The sequence below is a fragment of the Tachyglossus aculeatus genome, chromosome 26 (genome assembly GCF_015852505.1).
Source record: "Tachyglossus aculeatus isolate mTacAcu1 chromosome 26, mTacAcu1.pri, whole genome shotgun sequence".
Classification (NCBI taxonomy): Eukaryota; Metazoa; Chordata; class Mammalia; order Monotremata; family Tachyglossidae; genus Tachyglossus; species Tachyglossus aculeatus.
This window is the reverse complement of record NC_052091.1, coordinates 2083116-2103084: the sequence shown is the minus strand read 5'-3', so window position 1 is coordinate 2103084 and position 19969 is coordinate 2083116. Positions and strand designations below refer to the sequence as shown.

General features: G+C 53.9%; 1 protein-coding gene across 4 annotated transcripts in view; it reads right to left on the bottom strand.

Annotated features, from left to right (window-relative positions):
• SIPA1L3 (signal induced proliferation associated 1 like 3) overlaps positions 1-19969 on the bottom strand; it is a 116440-nt gene that overhangs the window by 47104 nt on the left and 49367 nt on the right. For all 4 annotated transcript variants that reach the window (XM_038767098.1, XM_038767099.1, XM_038767100.1 and 1 more), the window contains exons 2-3: positions 15383-15453; positions 188-1967 (exon numbers count right to left, since the gene is read on the bottom strand). In XM_038767098.1, coding sequence (XP_038623026.1) covers positions 188-1703 — 1516 coding nt within the window. In that variant the 5' untranslated portion in view covers positions 1704-1967; positions 15383-15453. The remainder of the gene's footprint in view (positions 1-187; positions 1968-15382; positions 15454-19969) is intronic.

The following is a 19969-nucleotide window of genomic DNA, read 5'->3' as shown; positions in this document are numbered from 1 at the left end:
GGAGCCACGATTAGAACCCAAGTCCTTCTGGATGAAGGCCTGGGCTCTACCCACTAGGTCACGCTGCTCCTGGGGTACTGCCCGTCTCTGAAATGCCGTCTCCGCCCGCCAGCCGGAAAGGTCCTCAAGAGCGGGGCTGGAGTGCCCACCCTCCCACCCCAACTCCTCCAAGGGCCCCCGGAATTACCTTTGCCCAGGAAGTAATCCTGGAAATAGCGGGCCCCGAGGTCCACGTGCTCGATGCTGTAGTGCTTCAGCCGGCTGGGACTCCGCTGCATCTCTTTGGGCACCTCCAGCACCGAGATGCTGGCGTTGGTACAGAACCCGCCGAAAGAGGACTCCGGGGGGGCCCCCTCACCGGAGCCGCCCGGGGAGCCCGCCGAGGCCCTGGAGAAGCTGACGCTGCGTTCGCGCATGCCGCCCAGCTCGTTGCGGAAGTGCGGGCAGCTGAGCAGCAGGTCATTGCTGTTGTTGTCGCCCTGGTCCTGCTCCAGGTTCTCCTTACAGTTCAGGTCCTCGGTGCTGGCGAAGGCCGGGTCCGGGCCGCCGGACGGGCCCCCGGCCCGGGCCGAGGGACCCGGGAGGGCCGAGGCGGCCGAGGCACCCGTGGTGGTGTTCCGCCGCTGGGCCACCGACAGCCGCTTGGCCGCCACCTCGTTCAGGTCGAACAGCAGGCTCTGCACGTCGAAGTGAGCGAAGCTCCTCTGGCAGACCCACGGGCGGCCGCCCTCCGGGCCCCCGCCTCCGCCGTCCTCAGCCTCCGCTCCCGGACGCCCGCCCGCGTCCCCGTCGCCCCTGGTGCTGCGAAGTTTCCGGAAGATGGATGAGTCGCCGGGACCCCCACCCCCTCCGCCGCCGCCCATCCCGGCCTCCACCCGGCCCGCCTTCTTCCGGGCCTTCTCCTTCTCCCGGGTCAGCGGCGGCGGTGGGAAGTCATCCCGGTGGGGCGTCCCGAGGCGGCCGTCCACCTTGGTGCCGCCGGCCGGGTGCGGGCCGGGGTCGGGCCGGAACCGCTCAGTCGGCTTGGCCGCCGCCTCGCGCCGCTGGCCGGGCCGCTGGCTGCGGAACCCGTCCAGGATGTCGTAGAAGTTCTGTTCTGAAAGGCCCTGGACGTCGATGGACGAGGTGCTGCCGTACTCCCGGAAGAGAAGGGGCCCGCCGACCGCGCGAGCCCCCCGCGCCTCCCACGCCTCCTCCACGTCGCACTCGCTCAGCGTCATCTCGCTGTTGCTCCGGTTCCGCAGCGGGGCCAGGCTGCGGCCCGGGGACCGGGGCCACCCGTCTTGGAACTCCACGTCCTTCGATCTCCTCCGAGACAGCCGGTGGTGGAAGGCCCTGGACCCCACGGGCCCGCGGGGGCCCACCAGGGGCTGCCCATCCACCGGGGTCCGGGGCAGCCGGCCCGTCCGCCCGGTCTTGGCCGCTGCCGTCTCGTGCCCCGGGCTGGGCCCTGCCAGGTCCTTAAGCGCCTCCCGCTTCGGTGGCCAGTCGGCCACCCGGGCACGCACCCCCATCTTGGGCACAGCGGGCGTCGCGGCGTTGGGTCGGGGGGCGCCCGTCCCCTCCCCGCCGGGCTGAGGGGAGCCACCATTGGGAACCCAAAATCCCGGCGGGTAGTAATCGCCTGGGCGTGGGCCCGGAGTCGGGTCATTCCCTTTTCCGCCGCCCGTGTCCACGCCCTCGCTCGCCCGATAAGTGGTCATCGCCCCAGAACCACGCTACGTCTGCCTCGACCCCCAGAGGGTCTCGTTCATCGCCGCCACGGGCCCTTGGCCCTCGGCCGCTGGAGGGGATGGGCCCCTGAGGCCCGGAGTGCACAGCGGGTGGCACCGGCTGGGCGGGTGGCCACCATCGCGGGGTCCCTGGGTGGCCCGCTCAGGCCTCCGGATCTCCTTCGCGGGCTCTATTCCGGGGATGGCGGGGCCAGCCGCGTGTCGGAGGCAAGGGGCGGCGCCTTCCATGCCATCCTGTGGGGAGGAAGGGAGAAAAGAAAGGGAGAAGTGAGAGATGGGGTGGGCACCCGCGGGCCAGCGGGACTGTAACGGGAAGAAAGTCGTGTCCCACCCTCTCGACCGGGATTGATTTATTGATCTTCTTGGAACCCCAGGCCTGAGTGGGTGAGATCACTCTGTGAGGATTATCAATCATTTAATTATATTAATGTCTCTCTCTGCCTCTCGACTGTAAGCTCCTCGTGGGCAGGGAAAGTGTCTACCAACTCTGCTGTGTAGTACTCTCCCAAGCGCTTAGTACAGTGCTATGCACACTGTAAGTGCTCAATAATTACCACTGATAATGACAACGATGATGATGATGATCACCCCCAGCCTGCCTGCCTTTGCCCAACCTCCCCCGCCAAACACCATCCAGCCCAGATAGAGTGTAAGCTCCCTGCGGGCCGGCAACCTGTGACTTCTTTGTTTTGTACTTCCCAAGCGGCTTGTGCAGTGTACTGTGCCCAGAAAGTGCTCAGAAAATTCTGGTCTTTCTCCTTCTACAGCTCACTGATGCTCACAGAAGGAAATGTCGGTTGCTTCCCGGCGACAACTCATTTCACTGAGGACAACTGGCATTGGGAAGTACTTCCCGGAACCTAACTCAAATCCCTCCAGTGGCAGCTGAAGCCCTTGCCCTCTTCTTCTGTACTCAGAGAGAGAGAGAGAAATAGAGAGAGAAAGACACGGAAAGACAAAGAAGGAGGAGAAAGAGGAAGGAGAAAGAAAGAGGGAGAGAGAGAAAGATAGTAAGGTAAGAGAGAGAAAGCGGGGGGGAGAAAGAGAGAAAGACACAGAAGGCGAAGGATGATGATGATGATGATGGCATTTGTTAAGCGCTTACTATGTGCAAATCACTGTTCTAAGTGCTGGGGGAGGTTACAAGGTGATCAAGTTGTCCCACAGGGGGCTCACAGTTTTAACCCCCATTTCACAGACGAGGTAACTGAGGCACAGAGAAGTGACTTGCCCAAAGTCACACAGCTGACAGTTGGCAGAGCCAGGATTTGAACCCATGATCTCTGACTCCAAAGCCCGGGCTCTTTCCACTGAGCCACGCTGCTTCTCCAAGGAAAGAAGGAGAGACACACATTCCACGTGTCTGTGGATGACCAGAGGAACCCTCAGCCTTCTCTTTTCCAAGATGCACAATCCCCACACCCCGACTGTCCCCTCTACAGAGCCTGCCCAACTCCGGGGTGCGCCCGCACCTTTGGTCTCTGACACTGGGGTGCTCAGAAGTGGGCACGGGGTGCAGCCAGAGCCTGGCCTCTGTCGAGGGTGGCACAGGTGGGCTTTGCCCAGAGTACTGTTTCCCTTCATTCATTCATTCAATCCTATTTATTGAGAGCTTAGTGTGTGCAAAGCACTGTACTAAGCCCTTGGGAGAGTACACTATAACAACAAACGGACACATTCCTGCAAACAGTGAGCTTACAGTCTACAGCTCTTCTGGGGCCCATGGAAGGAAATAGTTTGCCCAGGGCTCACCCTCAGAACCCATGGAGAGTCCTGCCCCCATGGCCTGGACACGGACAGACAGACGCACACCTCGTTTTCCAGGAGCAAACACACTCACCACTCCTAGCTGAGATTGCTCTGCCCCCGGTAGCGCCCAATAAATAGCACTGGATGTTTTGACAGAGGGGAACTGTGAGCCACTTTTACCTCCAGCTGCCCCCCCTGCATCTTAAAAGGGGAAACTTTAGTTAGTGCCGTAACTAAAGAGCGGACAAAAGGGGCCAGCTGTAAATTCCAGAGAGATGCACGGCTCCGGCCTGTAGAGCGGGAGAATCCAGACTTGGGGAAGGCGGGCAGGAGTGTGCAGCCAATCAATCAAGCAATCGTATTTATTGAGCGCTTACTATGCGCAGAGCACTGTACTAAGCGCTTGGGAAGTACAAATTGGCAACATATAGAGACAGTCCCTACCCAACAGCATCATCATCATCATCAATCGTATTTATTGAGCGCTTACTATGTGCAGAGCACTGTACTAAGCGCTTAGGAAGTACAAATTGGCAACATATAGAGACAGTCCCTACCCAACAGTGGGCTCACAGACGAAAAGGGGGAGACAGAGAACAAAACCAAACATACTAACAAAATAAAATGAATAGAATAGATATGTACAAGTAAAATAAATAGAGTAATAAATATGTACAAACATATATACATATATACAGGTGCTGTGGGGAAGGGAAGGAGGTAAGATGGGGGGATGGAGAGGGGGACGAGGGGGAGAGGAAGGAAGGGACTCAGTCTGGGAAGGCCTCCTGGAGGAGGTGAGCTCTCAGCAGGGCCTTGAAGGGAGGAAGAGAGCTAGCTTGGCGGATGGGCAGAGGGAGGGCATTCCAGGCCCGGGGGATGACGTGGGCCGGGGGTCGATGGCGGGACAGGCGAGAATGAGGTAAATTGGTCTCCTAAAACTGGATCCCCATGATGCATGTCGGAGGCGGGGCTGGGCAGCCCCTCCCTTGGCAGCCCTCACAGGGGCCTGGGGAGGAGGCTCGCGAGAGGGCCCGGGGCAGACTGCTCTGCAGCCTTGGCTAGTGGCCAACCCTTCCTACCAGGATGGGGTGGTTACGGGATGCGGCCCAGAGGGGCCCTTCCCGAGTGGCTCCTGGAGAGCCACCTGGGCCGGCAGATCCCTGGTCTGATCGTTGAGTTGGCGGCGGGGCCCGAGCTGGTTCGTGGAGAACGGCGGGTTCCCTGCAGCCCCTCAAAGGAAATTAGTTCCAGGCTTGGGGAGGGCCTGGGGGCCCAAGAGGGTGAGACCAGGCACACCCCGGGCCCGTGGGGTCCCAGGCCAAGCTCTACCAGCCTGTGCACCCCAGCCCAGCCGGGACAACTCTCTGATCCCGCTCTCCTCCTCCAAGGAGTCAGTAATCTTACTGTTAGTCTCATGGAGAAGCAGCATGGCTCCGTGGAAAGAGAATGGGCTTTGGAGTCAGAGGTTATGGGTTCAAATCCCAGCTCTGCCAATTGTCAGCTGTGTAACTTTGGGCAAGTCACTTAACTTCTCTGTGCTCAGTTACCTCATCTGTAAAATGGGAATTAAGACTGTGAGCCCCCCGTGGGACCTGATCAGCTTGTAACCACCCCAGCGCGCTTAGAACAGTGCTTTGCATATAGTAAGCACTCAATAAATGCCATTATTATTATTATTATTGCGGGAAGCAGGGAACATGTCTACCAACTCAGTTGTATTGTACTCTCCCAATTGCTTCTAGACTGTGAGCCCGTTTCTAGACTGTGAGCCCGTTGTTGGACAGGGACAGTCTGTATATGTTGCCGATACGTACTTCCCAAGCGCTTAGTACAGTGCTCTGCACACAGTAAGCGCTCAATAAATACCACTGAATGAACGAATGAATGAACCGCTTAGTACAGGGCTCTGCACACAGCACGTGCTGAATATATACCATTTATTGACTGACCTTATCCCTGGTCTCCAGAGAATTTAAATCGGGGCTTCTTCCCCTGGCTGCCCTACCTGTTCAGGGGATGGGGACGAGAGCCCTTAATGGCTGGGGAATCCACACATTCTGACGGAAAGGAAGTCACAATTTTGGGAACTCTAGGTTGCTAAAAAAGGCAGAGCTGAAGGGGTTCTGGAGATGGGAGGCCCTGCCCTAGATGGAGGAGGAGGAAAGCAATGGGTAGGGGGACAGAAAGAGAGGGAGAGAGAGAAAGGGAGAGAAAGAGAGAAAGAGGGAAAGCAATCAATCAATCAATTGTATTTACTGAGTGCTTACTGTGTGCAGAGCACTGTACTAAGTGCTTAAGAACAAGAGCAGGAAAGAGTGAGAGAATGCGAGGGGGGGGAGAAGTCGTGAAGGGGAGGAAAGAGGGAGGGGAGAGGAAGAAAGAGACAGGGGGGAAAAGGAAAAGAGGGTAAGGGGGTGGGGAAGAGAAAGAGGGAAGGGTAGCACCAGTCAACTTTGGTCTCGCTGACCCATCCTACCGATGCCAACCACCGCTCTCCTGAGGCTCCTCCAGCCCACTGGGACGCCGTTTTCTCCTATCCGGGTGGACATTCGGTCCAGAGAGAGAAGAGAGACGATGCCAACTTGTGTGTGTGTGTGGGGGGGGGGGGGGGGGGGAGAGTGGCATGACCACCAACCTGGTTCTTGGAGCTACCTGACCACACAGGACATTACAGTCCCTCTAGACTCTAAGCTCGGTGTGGGCAGGGAATGCCTCCGTTATACTGTTACACTGTTTTCTCCCAATCGCTTAGTACTGCTCTGTGCACAGTAAGTGTGCAATAAATATGATCGACGGATGCACGTGACCCCATAGGCTTTTCAGCGGGAGCCAGTGTAGAGGGAAGAGGGGGGAGGGAGAGAGTGCTTAGTGCAGTGCTTTGCACATGAAGTGCTCAATAAATACAATTGCATGAATGAGTGGTGGAGAGTGGCAGGGAGGTGGAGAAAAAGGAAAAGAAGAAAAAGGAAAGGGAAAAGGAAAAAGAAAAAGGAGCACCCTGCTCACATCCCCTGCCGTCCACCTGAGAGGCCCTGAGGTGGCAGTTTTTTTGTGGGTTTCTCCCCTCTGTCTTCCTGCCCGTTCTCTCTGAGCTGGGCGAGGGTGTTTTCCGATGCACCGGTCCTGTCAGCCTGGCTCCTCGGAGGGACACTCAGCCTGGCCAGTTCCAGCTGGAATCTGCTGGCTTTGCAGCTGCTTCTGCCCGGAGATTGAATCAATATTTGACAAGCTTGATTAGCCGGGAGACCAGTGGGCCCGACCCCGGGACATCTGTCCAGAAACTGCCTGTCCCCGGTCCCAGACTCCCCCAGGAATCTCCCCTGGCCACCCTCTCAGGGTGGGGTCCCGGTGCGGGGCTTGCTGTGGTGAGGAGGAGGAGGAGGAGGAGGAAGAAGAGTTCCAGGCGGCCCACTGTGATCGAGGGCAATGCTTGGGTTCCCCTGGCTGGGTTGGGAGAGTACAAGAGAAACAGAGTGGCCTAGTGGATACAGCCCAGGCCTTGGAGTCAGAGGAGCTGAGTTCTAATCCCAGCTCGGCCAATTCCCTGCTGTGTGACCTTAGGCAAGTCATTTGACATCACTAGGCCTCAGTTTCCTCAATGGTAAAATGGGGATTCAATGTCTGTTCTTCCTCCTACTTAGACCGTGAGCCCCATGCGGGACAGGGACCGTGTCCGACTTAAATTGACCTGTACCTATGCCAGTGCCTAGAACAGTGTTTGATACGTAATTACTGCTTAATAAATACCATTAAAAAAACTGTGCTGGCAATCTACTCGCCCTCTAGGCCCCGGGAAGATGACCAGTAAGAACGAGGGCATCAATGATGCGCAAGTGGCTACTTCCACTCAACCCCAACTCTGCCTAGCTTGTATCTACCCCAGCTCTTAAGAACAGCCCCTGGCACATAGAAAGCGCTTAACAATACCACAGTTATTATTATTATTTTTAGACTGTGAGCCCACTGTTGGGTAGGGACTGTCTCTATGTGTTGCCAATTTGTACTTCCCAAGCTCTTAGTACAGTGCTCTGCACATAGTAAGCGCTCAATAAATACGATTGATTGATTGATTATCATTACTGTTCCCTCCCTGAAATCTCAGGGCCGAGGCCCGTCTGCCGCTCCTGTCAGGAGACCCCCCCCCCCCCGCCATGTGGCTGGCATCTGCCCTATGGCCATGGGCAAGGAGCTCCCTGGTGCCTGCCACACCATATACAGTCAGCAAGCCAAGGTTGGGGTGGGGGAAGTGGGCTGGCTGGCATCTCTCCGTAGGACTCCCCCTTCTAGACTGTGAGCCCGTTGTTGGGTAGGGACCGTCTCTATATGTCGCCAATTTGTACTTCCCAAGCGCTTAGTACACTGCTCTGCACACAGTAAGCACTCAATAAATGCAATTGAATGAATGAATGAATCTCCAGAGTGAACACAGGAATTTCACCCACGTAGAACACGAGTACAGAGCACTGCACACAGTAAGCGCTCGATAAAATACCACTGACTGATACCATTGATTGCCCTCGGCTCTGCAGGTATTCCCTGTCCCACATGGGGCTCACAACTTTTTTGTGTGTGGTTTTTTTTTAATGGCGTTTGTTCGTTCATTCATTCACTCATTTAAACGCTTACTATGTGCCAGGCACTGTACAGAGGCCTACGTTAGATACAAGATAGGCTGGACACAGTCCCTGTCCCTCATGGGGCTCACAGTCTTAATCCCCATTTTCCAGATGAGGGAGCTGAGACCCAGAGAAAGTAAATGACTTGCCCAAAGTCCCACAGCAGACAAAGGGTGGAGCCAGCATTAGAACCCGGGTCCTTCCAACTCCCAGGCTTGGGCTCTAACCACTAGGCTACGTCTCTGAACAGGGACCAGGGAAAAGGGGGGAATTTTTCTCATGGTGGTCAGGTTTTTTTCACACCGGCCGGGAGACTCCCCGTCTACCCTCTGTCCATTGGAGCTGCTCCCCAGCGGGACACTGATTCAATTGTATTTATTGAGCACTTACTGTGTGCAGAGCACTGTACTAAGCACTTGGGAGACTACAGTACGACAATGAAAGGACACATTCTTTGCCCCCAGTGATCTTACAGTCTGGGGGCCGGGGAGAGCCAGACATCAGTACAAATAAATAAATGACAGATATGGACATAAGTGCTGCGGGGCTGAGAGGCGGGGAAGAACCAAGGAAGCAAGTCAGGACGGTGCTGAGGGAGTGGGAGAAGAGGAAATCAATCAATCAATCGCATTTATTGAGCGCTTACTATGTGCAGAGCACTGTACTAAGCGCTTGGGAAGCACAAATTGGCAACATATAGAGACAGTCCCTACCCAACAGTGGGCTCACAGTCTAAAAGGGGGAGACAGAGAACAAAACCAAACATACTAACAAAATAAAATAAATAGAATAGATATGCACAAAATAAATAAATAAATAAATAAAGGAGGAAAGGGGGTGTTTAGTCAGGGAAGGCCTCTTGGAGGAGATGGGCCTTCAATAAGGCTTTGAAGGAGGGGAGAGTGATTATCTGTCAGATTCGAGGAGGGAGGGCGTTCCAGGCCAGAGGCAGGATCAATCAATCAATCAATCGTATTTATTGAGCGCTTACTGTGTGCAGAGCACTGGACTAAGCGCTTGGGAAGTACAGGATGTGGGCTAAGGGTAGACGGCGAGACAGGTGAGATGAAGGCAGTCAGGCGAGATGGAGAGAAGGGTCAGCCTGCCCACAAACACCTCTTCCTCCTCCGCGAGGCCCCATCTCCCTCCCACTGGACGAAAGGAGCACATCAGGCCCCAATCTTCATCAATCATCACCATCAATCGTATTTATTGAGCACTTACTATGTGCAGAGCACTGTACTAAGCGCTTGGGAAGTACATATTGGCAACATATAGAGACAGTCCCTACCAGCAGTGGGCTCACAGTCTAAAAGGGGGAGACAGAGAACAAAACCAAACATACTAACAAAATAAAATAAACAGAATAGATATGTACAAATAAAATAAATAAATAAATAAATAGAGTAATAAATATGTACAAACATATATACATATATACAGGTGCTGTGGGGAAGGGAAGGAGGTAAGATGGGGGGGATGGAGATGGGGACGAGGGGGAGAGGAAGGAAGGGGCTCAGTCCGGGAAGGCCTCCTATCTTCCCACCCAGGTGCGGCCCACGGGCCCCCGCCTCCAGGGAGCGGATGGGCAGACGAGCGGGCCGACCGACACGGGGTTTGGGAACTGGGCGCGGAGCTCAGCTTTCCGGCGGTTCCCTGGACGGTCCGCAGCCCCGCAGTGATGTCACTCCACTCGTCAGCATCATCATTATGGTATTTGTTACGCGCTCGTTCACTACGTGTCAAGCACCGTTCTAAGCGCCGGGGGAAGATACAAAGTAATCGGGTTGGACGCTGTCCCTGTCCCGCTTTGGGCTCACAATCTAATGGGGAGGCAGAACACTCATGGATTTGCACCCTTAATTTCCCCCTCCCTCATCAATCAATCAGTCGTATTTATTGAGCGCTTACTGTGTGCAGAGCACCGTACTAAGCACTTGGGAAGTACAAGTTGGCAACATATAGAGACAGTCCCTACCCAACAGTGGGCTCACAGTCTAAAACGGTGAGTCAGAGAACAAAACCACACTAACAAAATAAAATAAATAGAATAGATATGTACAAGTAAAATAAATAGAGTAATAAATATCTACAAACATATTCATCCCCACAGCACTTATATCCATCTTCCTCATTTATTTATATCAATATGTCTTCCTCACTAGACTTTAAGCTCGTTGTGGGCAGGGACTGTTTTTACCAACTTTGTTCTACTGGACTCTCACAAGCACTTAATACAGGGCTCTGCACATGGTGAGTGCTCAATAAATATACTCAGAACAGTGGCTGGCACATAGTAAGCACTTAATAATAATAATACCATTAGAAAAAAAAAAGATTGATTGATTGACTCTCACCCCAACCCGAGGTCAACTTCTCCATGACCGGAGGCCCCTGTGGAAATGTCGGTCCGGGTTCTTGGGTCTAAGCTGTATACACGTATATATGTTTGTACATATTTGTTACTCTATTTATTTATTTATTTTACTTGTACATATCTATTCTACTTATTTTATTTTGTTAGTATGTTTGGTTTTGTTCTCTGTCTCCTCCTTTTAGACTGTGAGCCCACTGTTGGGTAGGGACTGTCTCTAGATGTTGCCAACTTGTACTTCCCAAGCGCTTAGTACAGTGCTCTGCACACAGTAAGCGCTCAATAAATACGATTGATGATGATGATAAGCTGGGGGAGGGGTCGGACGGGGAGATAAGTTGTCCCATCTCTCCCTCATCCTCCCCACCTCCACTGAAAAAGCAAAGCTATGGAATGACTTTAAAAGTTCAGAAACAGTGACGCGACTTCTCCCCAGCAAAGTGCTCCGCAAGGCCGGGGCTGGGAGCGGAGCCGAGGGAGACTCAGTATTCTGCACATGAATGAATGAATGAATGAATGAATGAATGAATGAATGAATGAATGAATGAATAAATAAGACGATGACCAGACTTCAGGAAGTGAAAACAGAGCCCAGGTAGGATCGGCTGCAACTTCCACTCGCCTCCCGCAAAACCCCAGCGTCCCGGGCCCTGCCCAGGGGAGAACCCACAAACCGGGCCACCGCTGGGCACCCCCAGAACAGGCCGAGGCAGGAAAAGGCGACAGACGCCGCTGTTTCAGAAGAAATCAATCCAGAGTATTGACGGGGCACCTAATCATCATCATCATCATCATCATCATCATCAATCGTATTTATTGAGCGCTTACTGTGTGCAGAACACTGGACTAAGCGCTTGGGAAGTACAAGTTGGCAACTTATAGAGACAGTCCCTACCCAACAGTGGGCTCACAGTCTAAAAAGGTGGAGAATGATAATTCTCCATTATAATACCATAATAACGATGGTATTTGTTAAGCGCTTACTATGTGCGAAGCACTGTTCTAAGCGCTGGGGGGATACAAGGTGATCAGGTAGTCCCACGTGGGGCTCACAGTCTTCATTCCCATTTTACAGATGAGGTAACTGAGGCCCAGAGAAGTTAAGTGACTTGCCCAAAGTCACACAGCTTTATAAGTGGCGGAGCCGGGATTCGAACCCATGGCCTCCGACTCCCAAGCCCGGGCTCTTTCCACTGAGCCATGCTGCTTCTCTTTTACTGTGCAGCACGGCCCTCTGAGCCTTGCGGGGAGGCTCGCACAGGAAGTGGAACCAATCCCTGCCCTCGAGGAGCTGCCGACTTGGCGGGTGACCGACTGAAAACCTCTGGGGCAGGACCTGCTTCGTTCCCTGAGGGAAGGCCCGGGAAGAGGTGGGAAAACGATGAGGTCACTGTGATGGGCAGGATGAGGCCTGGTGGAAAGAGAAGAGGACTGGTGGTCCGAAGGGCACCCACTCTGGGTCATCAGGCAGCGTGGTCTACCGGATAGAGCACAGGGCTGGGAGTAGAAGGATCTGGGTTCTAATTCAGACTCCGCCACCTGTCTACTGTTTGACCCTGGGCAAGTAACGTAACCTCTCGGAGCCTCGGTTTCCTCATCTGTCAAAAGGGGATGTGATTCCGGTTCTCTTCAGCTATGAGAACCAGAGAGGGTGGGGGCCGGGCCCGATGTGATCGTTTTACGTCTACCTCGGTGCTACCGAACAATTAAAGCGTTCGGTAAACGCCCCGGAAAAACGGGGGCTGGGGAGGCCACCCGGGGGACAGACCAGTCCCCTGACCCCGTGGGGATTCCGACGGAAAAGGATTCCCCACCACACGTCTCCTCACCTGGGTGCCCACATCCCGCTGACAAGATGGCAGAGGTGCCCGCGCCTCGGAAAAACCCAGAAGGAACTGAGAGGACACGCTCGCTGCCCGAGCAGGAAGGGGAAGCTGGAGGGGCTGACGTTCTGACGCGGATGGGCCCCGGGCCCTCCCGCTTGGGGTCCGGGCCGAGGTTTGGCATGAAGGACTGCGCCTCTGGAAAAGCCGGGTGGCCCCCGGCCGGCTGCTTGGGGTGGGAGAAGCGTGTGTGTGTGCACGCGTGGGTGAATACACACACACACAGTTTATTAGCTGTCTATTTCGGAGTGATTAATGAGGTTGGAGTCTGGGTATCAGGGCATCTCTCTCTTTCTCTCTCAAACACTTACTATGTGCCAGGCGCTATACTAAGCGCTGGGGTGGATACTGGCTATTCAGGTTGGACACAGTCCCTGTCCCACAGGGGTCTCACAGTTTTAATCTCCATTTTACACAGATAAGGTAACAGAGCGGAGGCACAGAGCAGCGAAATGACTTGCCCTAACTGTGGGAGTCCTTCAAGATTCAGTTCTGGGTCCCTTTCTATTTCTCCAACTACACTCACTCCTGCAGAGAACTCATTCTCTCCCATGGCTTCAATGACCACTTCTCTGTGGATGATTTCCAAATCTACATTTCCAGCCCTGATCTATCTCCCCGTCTGAAGCCTGGCATCGCCTCCTGCCTCCAAGACATCTCCAAGACACTGTTGGGTTGTGAGCCCACTGTTGGGTGTGAGCCCGCTGTTGGGTTGTGAGCCCACTGTTGGGTAGGGACTGTCTCTATATGTTGCCAATTTGTACTTCCCAAGCGCTTAGTACAGTGCTCTGCACATAGTAAGCTCTCAATAAATACGATTGATGATATTTGGATTTCCCACCAACACCTCAAACTTAACATATCCAAAACAGAACTCCTTATCTTCCCAACCAAACCCCACCCTGATTTTCCCGTCACTGTAGACAGCACCACCATCCTCCCTGTCTCACACGCCTGTAACCTGTGTTATCTTTGACTCATCTTTCTCATTCAACCCACATATTCAATCTGTCATTAAATCCTATCGGTTTAACCCTCATGATATTATTAAAATCCACCCTTTCCTTTCCATCCAAACTGCTACCATGTCAATAAAAGCACTTATCCTATTCTGCCTTGATTATCCCTTTGGGGAGGGGGCAGGCAGGTGACTGGACTGGTGAAAACAGAAAGTTTGGGGGGAGCGGGGCAGAAGAGAAGGCCGGGGAGGACCCCCGCCTTCAATCTGGAGTTCGCACCCGCCAAAAACGAGGGGCAGGGCCGGGACCTTGGGACCTGAGCTGGTAAAGGACCCACTGATCTGTATTTTGGGGGGCTTTGGCTTCGGACTGCCCAAACTCCAAACAAGAAGACACCAATCTCTTGAGACTGGCTTGTGGGACTCAAAGGTGCTTTCCACTTCTAATTTCTTCCGCAGCTGACGCACCAGCCGATCCGGGATCCAGGGCCAGACTTCCTCATTCAGAAAAGGACATTTCTGCGGTTTATCAAAGTGCCAGGGAGAAAGCTGAGCGTTCGGTTTTACAAGAAGACGAACCCCGATCCACGCCCGGTAGAGCCAGCCGGTGGGTAAGGAAGCAGAAGACAGCATGGGCTGATGGATAAAGCCCAGACTTGGGAGCCAGAGGACCTGGGTTCTAATCCCGGCTTCGCTGCTTGCCTGCTGGGTGACCTCGGGATAGTCTCTTCACTTCTCTGGGCCTCAGTTACCTCGCCTGCAAAATGGGGGATTCAATACCTGTTCTCCCTCCTACATAGACTGAGCCCTGTGTGGGACAGGGACTGTATCTGGCCTGATTGACTTGTAGCTATCTCAGTACTTAGAACAGTGCTTAACACATAATTGGTGCTTAACAAATACCATTAAAAAAAAGAAAGACACAGGAGGAGGAGCTTAAAAACGTTGCTAGTTTCCTTGACTCATGCACAAATCATGGCCTAGTGGAAAGAGCACGAGCCTGGGCTGTAATCCCAGCTTTGCCAACTGCTTGCAGTGTGGCGTCAGGCGAGTCGCTTAACTTCTCTGTGCCTCAGTTTACTGGAACGACCCGAGCCGGAACAATAAACCCGGCCAGCCGACTTGGCTCCTCTAGTGCTAAACTTCTCACCATGCCTTGATCTCACCTGTCTCACCGCCGACCCCTGGCCCACGTCCTGCCTCTGGCCCGGAACACCTTCCCTCCTTAAATCCGACAGACTATTCCTCTCCCCGCTTTCGAAGCCTTACTGAAAGGCCCATCTCCTCCAAGAGGCCTTCCCAGACTAAGCCCACTTTTCCTCATCTCCCACTCCCTCCTGCATTGCCCCAACTTGCTCCCTTTGCTCTCCCCCCACACCTCCAGCCCCACAGTACTTATGTCCGTAGCTGTAATTTTATTTATTTGAACTGATGACTGTATCCCCCCCTCGGGACTGCAAGCTCATTGTGGGCGGGGAACGTCACTTTTTCTGGATGCTTTGTACTTTCCCAAACGCTTAGTACAGTGCTCTGCATATAGTAAGCACTTAATAAATACGATTGATTGAATGAATGAATGAATGCTCTTCCCGCTTGTTCCATCTTCAGTGAGGACATGGAACCACACGCCTGGATTTTTGCGTGTGCCAATCATTAAAGAGCGGGCACGGTCCCTCTCCCCCTCCCCAAATTCACCCTCCGGAAAGCCATGTAGACTTACCCAGAAGGAAGGTGGTGAACAGTTAGTCTCAAGAGCTCCACTAAGGGAAGCATTTAGTTGTACTCGGCACTTAGTACAGTGCTCTGTACACAGTAAGCACTCAATAAATACGACAGACTGCGCCCATCCCGGGTCGGGCTTCGGGGCCTGGATGCTCCTAAGCATGCCCCGAGATAACGAGCGGACGGAGCATCCCAGCCCGAGGCAAACCCGCCAGCGGATGGTCATGTCATGGGCCTGAGGACAAACTGGCCACTCCGGACCCACTCTGATCAACGACGCTGCCTCCCGCCCGCCCGGGGAAGCCCGGTGCCCGGTCCTGGCGAGGGGGAACGCCACGCCGTACCTTCCGATGCAGCACGTCCAGCCACGGCTCTCCTCTGGGGGTGGGGTAGTTATGACGTCCCGGGGTCGGACCTGCGGAGGAAGGGAGAAGGCCGCAAGTTACTCCTTGCTGCTGCCTGTTCTTGGAGGGGAAGACGGGGGAAGGGAGGGAAGCAGGAAATCGGGGGCATGGCCGGCCCCAAGTGGGACCAGACGGGCATCGAGTCAGAACGGGCCGCCCATGGGGTGACTTTCCATGCCCGCGTCTCAAGATTTTTAATAACTGTGATATTTCTTAAGCGCTATGTGCCAGGCAGTTCTAAGTGCTGGGGTAGCTATGAACTAATCAGGTTGGACACTGTCTCTGCCCCACAGTGGGCTCATAGCCTTAATCCCCATCTTACAGATGAGGGGACTGAGACCCAAAGAAGTGAAGTGACTTGCCCAAGATTACACAGCAGACAAGTGGCCCAGATCCCAAGTGGTCCAGAGCGGTGCGGGGTGTGGGGGTGTGGTATGTGGTGTGTGTGTGCGCGCGTGCATACGCGCATGCACGTTGTGCTTGTGTGCATGTGACCCCCCCATCCCCACAGTGGGGGCCCCCCCCGCATCTTACCTCCTTCCCTTCCCCACAGCACCTGTATATATGTATATATGTTTGTACATATTTGTTACTCTATTTATTTATTTATTTATTTATTTATTTTGCTTGTACATATCTATTCTATTTATTTTGTTAGTATGTTTGGTTTTGTTCTCTGTCTCCCCCTTTTAGACTGTCAGCCCACTGTTGGGTAGGGACCGTCTCTATATGTTGCCAACTTGTACTTCCCAAGCGCTTAGTACAGTGCTCTGCACACAGTAAGCACTCAATATTGATGATGATGATGATGATATCTGGGAATAGAGAAATCCAAGAAGTCTTTCAACCTGGACAATTACATCTCCCTCTCCCTTCTGCATCACCCTAACTTGCTCCCTTTGCTCTCCCCGCCGCCCCCGCCCCACAGCACTTACGGATATATCTGTCATTTTATTTATTTGTATTGATGTCTGTTTCCCCCGCTCTAGACTGTGAGCTCATTGTGGGCAGAGACTCGCTGTTTACTGTTGTATTGTACTTTTCCCAGCACTTAGTACAGTGCTCTGCACACAATCAACACTCCATAAATATAACCAACTGATCGACCGATTGATCGATTGGGAGCCATCAGAAACCGTGAGGTCCAGAACCTTGGCTGGGGTGTCATCAAGCCACTCTGCAGTCGGTACAGAACGTCCCGAGACGACAGAGACTACCAATCCAGTGGCTACCAATCAATCTGCGCATCAGGCAGAAACTCCTCACCCTGGGCTTCAAGGCTGTCCATCACCTCGCCCCCTCCTACCTCCCCGCCCTTCTCTCCTTCTCCAGCCCAGCCCGCACCCTCCGCTCCTCCACCGCTAATCTCCTCACCGTATCTCGTTCTCGCCTGTCCCGCCATCGACCCCCGGCCCATGTCATCCCCCGGGCCTGGAATGCCCTTCCTCTGCCCATCCGCCAAGTTAGCTCTCTTCCTCCCTTCAAGGCCCTGCTGAGAGCTCACCTCCTCCAGGAGGCCTTCCCAGACTGAGCCCATTCCTTCCTCTCCCCCTCGTCCCCCTCTCCATCCCCCCCATCTTACCTCCTTCCCTTCCCCACAGCACCTGTATATATGTATATATGTTTGTACATATTTATTACTCTATTTATTTATTTATTTTACTTGTACATATCTATCCTATTTATTTTATTTTGTTAGTATGTTTGGTTTTGTTCTCTGTCTCCCCCTTTCAAAGCACTTGGGAGAGCACAATACAGTAAAATCAGCAGACACACTCTCTGCCCATTACGAGCTTCCAGTCAAGAGGGGCAGTGTGGCCCAACAGCCTGGCAGAGTGGATGGATATGAGTCTGGGAGTCAGAAGGCCATGAGTTCTAATCCCAGTTCTGCCGCTTGTCTGCTGTGTGACCTTGGGCAAGTCCCTTCACTTCTCTGGGCTTCGGTCCCCTCATCTGTAAAACGGGGATTGAGACTGGGAGTCCCATGTGGGAAAGGGACTGTGTCCAACCCGATCTGCTTGTTTCCACTCCAGCACTTAATACAGTGCCTGGCACATAGAAAGCGCTTAACAAATACCACAACTATTATTATTTTTTTTTATGATATTTATTAAGTGCTTACTATGTGCAAGGCATTGTTCTAAGCGCTGGGGAGGTTACAAGGTGATCAGATTGTCCCACGGGGGGCTCACAGTCTTAATCCCCATTTTCCAGATGAGGGAACTGAGGCCCAGAGAAGTGAAGTGACTTGCCCAAGGTCACACAGCTGGCAAGTGGCGGAGCTGGGATTTGAACCCAGGACCTCCGACTCCAAAGCCCGGGCTCTTTCCACTGAGCTACGCTGCTTCATTATTATGACATTATGATGTCATTATTATGACAAGGTAATCAGGTCCCACATGGGGCTGACATCCTTAGCACCTAGTAAGCGCTTACCACATGCCCCTCAGGAAAAGGTGATGAAAGGTGAAAAACTCTTCTCCCAGCTCTGAGAAGAGCACCCCCTCCTCTTCCCGGCCCATCTGTTTCCCCAAATGCCCTTTCACTAATCAATCAATCAATCAATCGTATTTATTGAGCGCTTACTGTGTGCAGAGCACTGTACTAAGCGCTTGGGAAGTACAAGCTGGCAACATATAGAGACAGTCCCTACCCAACAGTGGGCTCACAGTCTAGAAGGGGGAGACAGAGAACAAACCCAAACATACTACCAAAATAAAATAAATAGAATAGATAGGTACAAGCAAAATAAATGAATGAATGAATGAATGAATAAACAAACAAACAAACAAACAAACAAACAAATAAATAAATAAATAAATAGAGTAATAAATATGTACTAAGTAGCACATATGGTCACACAGGGCTCACAGTTTTAATCCCCATTTCACAGATGAGGTAACTGAGGCTCAGAGAACTTAGGTGACTTGCCCAGGGTCACACAGCAGACAAGTGAGGGGTAGATACAAGGTAACCAGGTTGGACACAGTTCCTGTCCCACATGGGGTTCACAGTCTTAATCTCCCCCTTTTAGACTGTGAGCCCACTGTTGGGTAGGGACCGTCTCTCTATGTTGCCAACTTGGACTTCCCAAGCGCTTAGTACAGTGCTGTGCACACAGTAAGCACTCAATAAGTACGATTGATGATGATGATGATGATGATGATTAATCCCCATTTTAAAAGATGAGGGAACTGAGGCCCCGAGCCCAAAGTCAGACAGCAGACACGTGGCAGAGCCGGGATTAGAACCCACACCTTCTAATTCCCACATCCTTGCTCCTTCCACTGGGCCGCGCTGCCTTGCCGCCCCCCCAGGCCGACGCAAAGCCGAAGCAGCCGGATTAGCGCCATGCTGAACTTGGCCCCGGAGGCCGACTTCCGCAACCCGGATTGCTGCCCCGGCTCGGACGGTGGTGCCGGATGCCCGGCGTTTCTGCCCAGGGTGCCAAGCCGCACCCTGCCAGGCCTACCAGCTGCACGGAACGCCCCCTTCCCCTGCCGCGGCCGGAGGTACCCCCTGCCGTCGACTGGCTAAGGGCCCGCTCGTTGTCGACCAACAGGTCTTTCCGGTTCCCTCCGGGGGCCTGCTTGGGTGCCCCCGTCCCCTCACCCGCCCTTCTGGGCCTCTGAGCCGCTCCTGTGGAGGGGGGAGCAGACTCTCAGGTAACCGGGGGAGAGGCGGCCCTGGCTGAAGACGGCTATGTACGGCAAACCCCGGCTCCTCCGGCTCGACTGGCCTTACCCAGTGGCCCCCATGCCAGGACGTTACCACCTCATTGTCGCCGGCCCCCGCTTGCCTCCAGAGCCTCTGGGTCGGGTTTCTTATCCACGGCTCTGCCAGGCGTCCCTGGCACGTCACCGGAACCGAGCCGTAACCCGAGTGCCGCCTTCTGAGGATTGGGTGCTCCTCCATAGTAGGCACGCAGACGGTCAGAAGATGGCCGGCTTCCCTGAGGCCCCGGGGCCGCTTCACTGGCGGCCCCAGAGAGCGGGCCCGTGAAGGCCTGACAGTCATCATCATCAATCGTATTTATTGAGCGCTTACTATGTGCAGAGCACTGTACTAAGCGCTTGGGAAGTACAAATTGGCAACACATAGAGACAGTCCCTACCCAACAGTGGGCTCACAGCCTAAAAGGGGGAGACTTGGACTGACCCTGCTCAGGGCAATCTTCTAGCTGAGCCGGGAGCCAGGGGAGCGGGGCGGCCAGGGTGTGCAGTCTGACTGCTGAATCACACTCCGGCCAAACTGTTTTCCCCAAGGCCAAAGCCGACCTCCCTGGACGCGCACCTTTCACGCTCCGGTACGGCAGCGGCTGCCGAAGCTTTGGGCACAGCGGGCCCCGCCTGTCTGGCCCTCTCGGCCTCCTCCAAATGGCCTTTGAAAGCTGGGGGAAAGAAATCAAGCTAAGGGGAGAGAATTAACGTGGAGGAGGAGGAAGAGGAGGTGGAAGAAGAGGAGGAGAAGGAGGAGGGGAGGAGGAAGATGAGGAAGAGAAAGGACGAAGAGGATGAAGAGAAACAG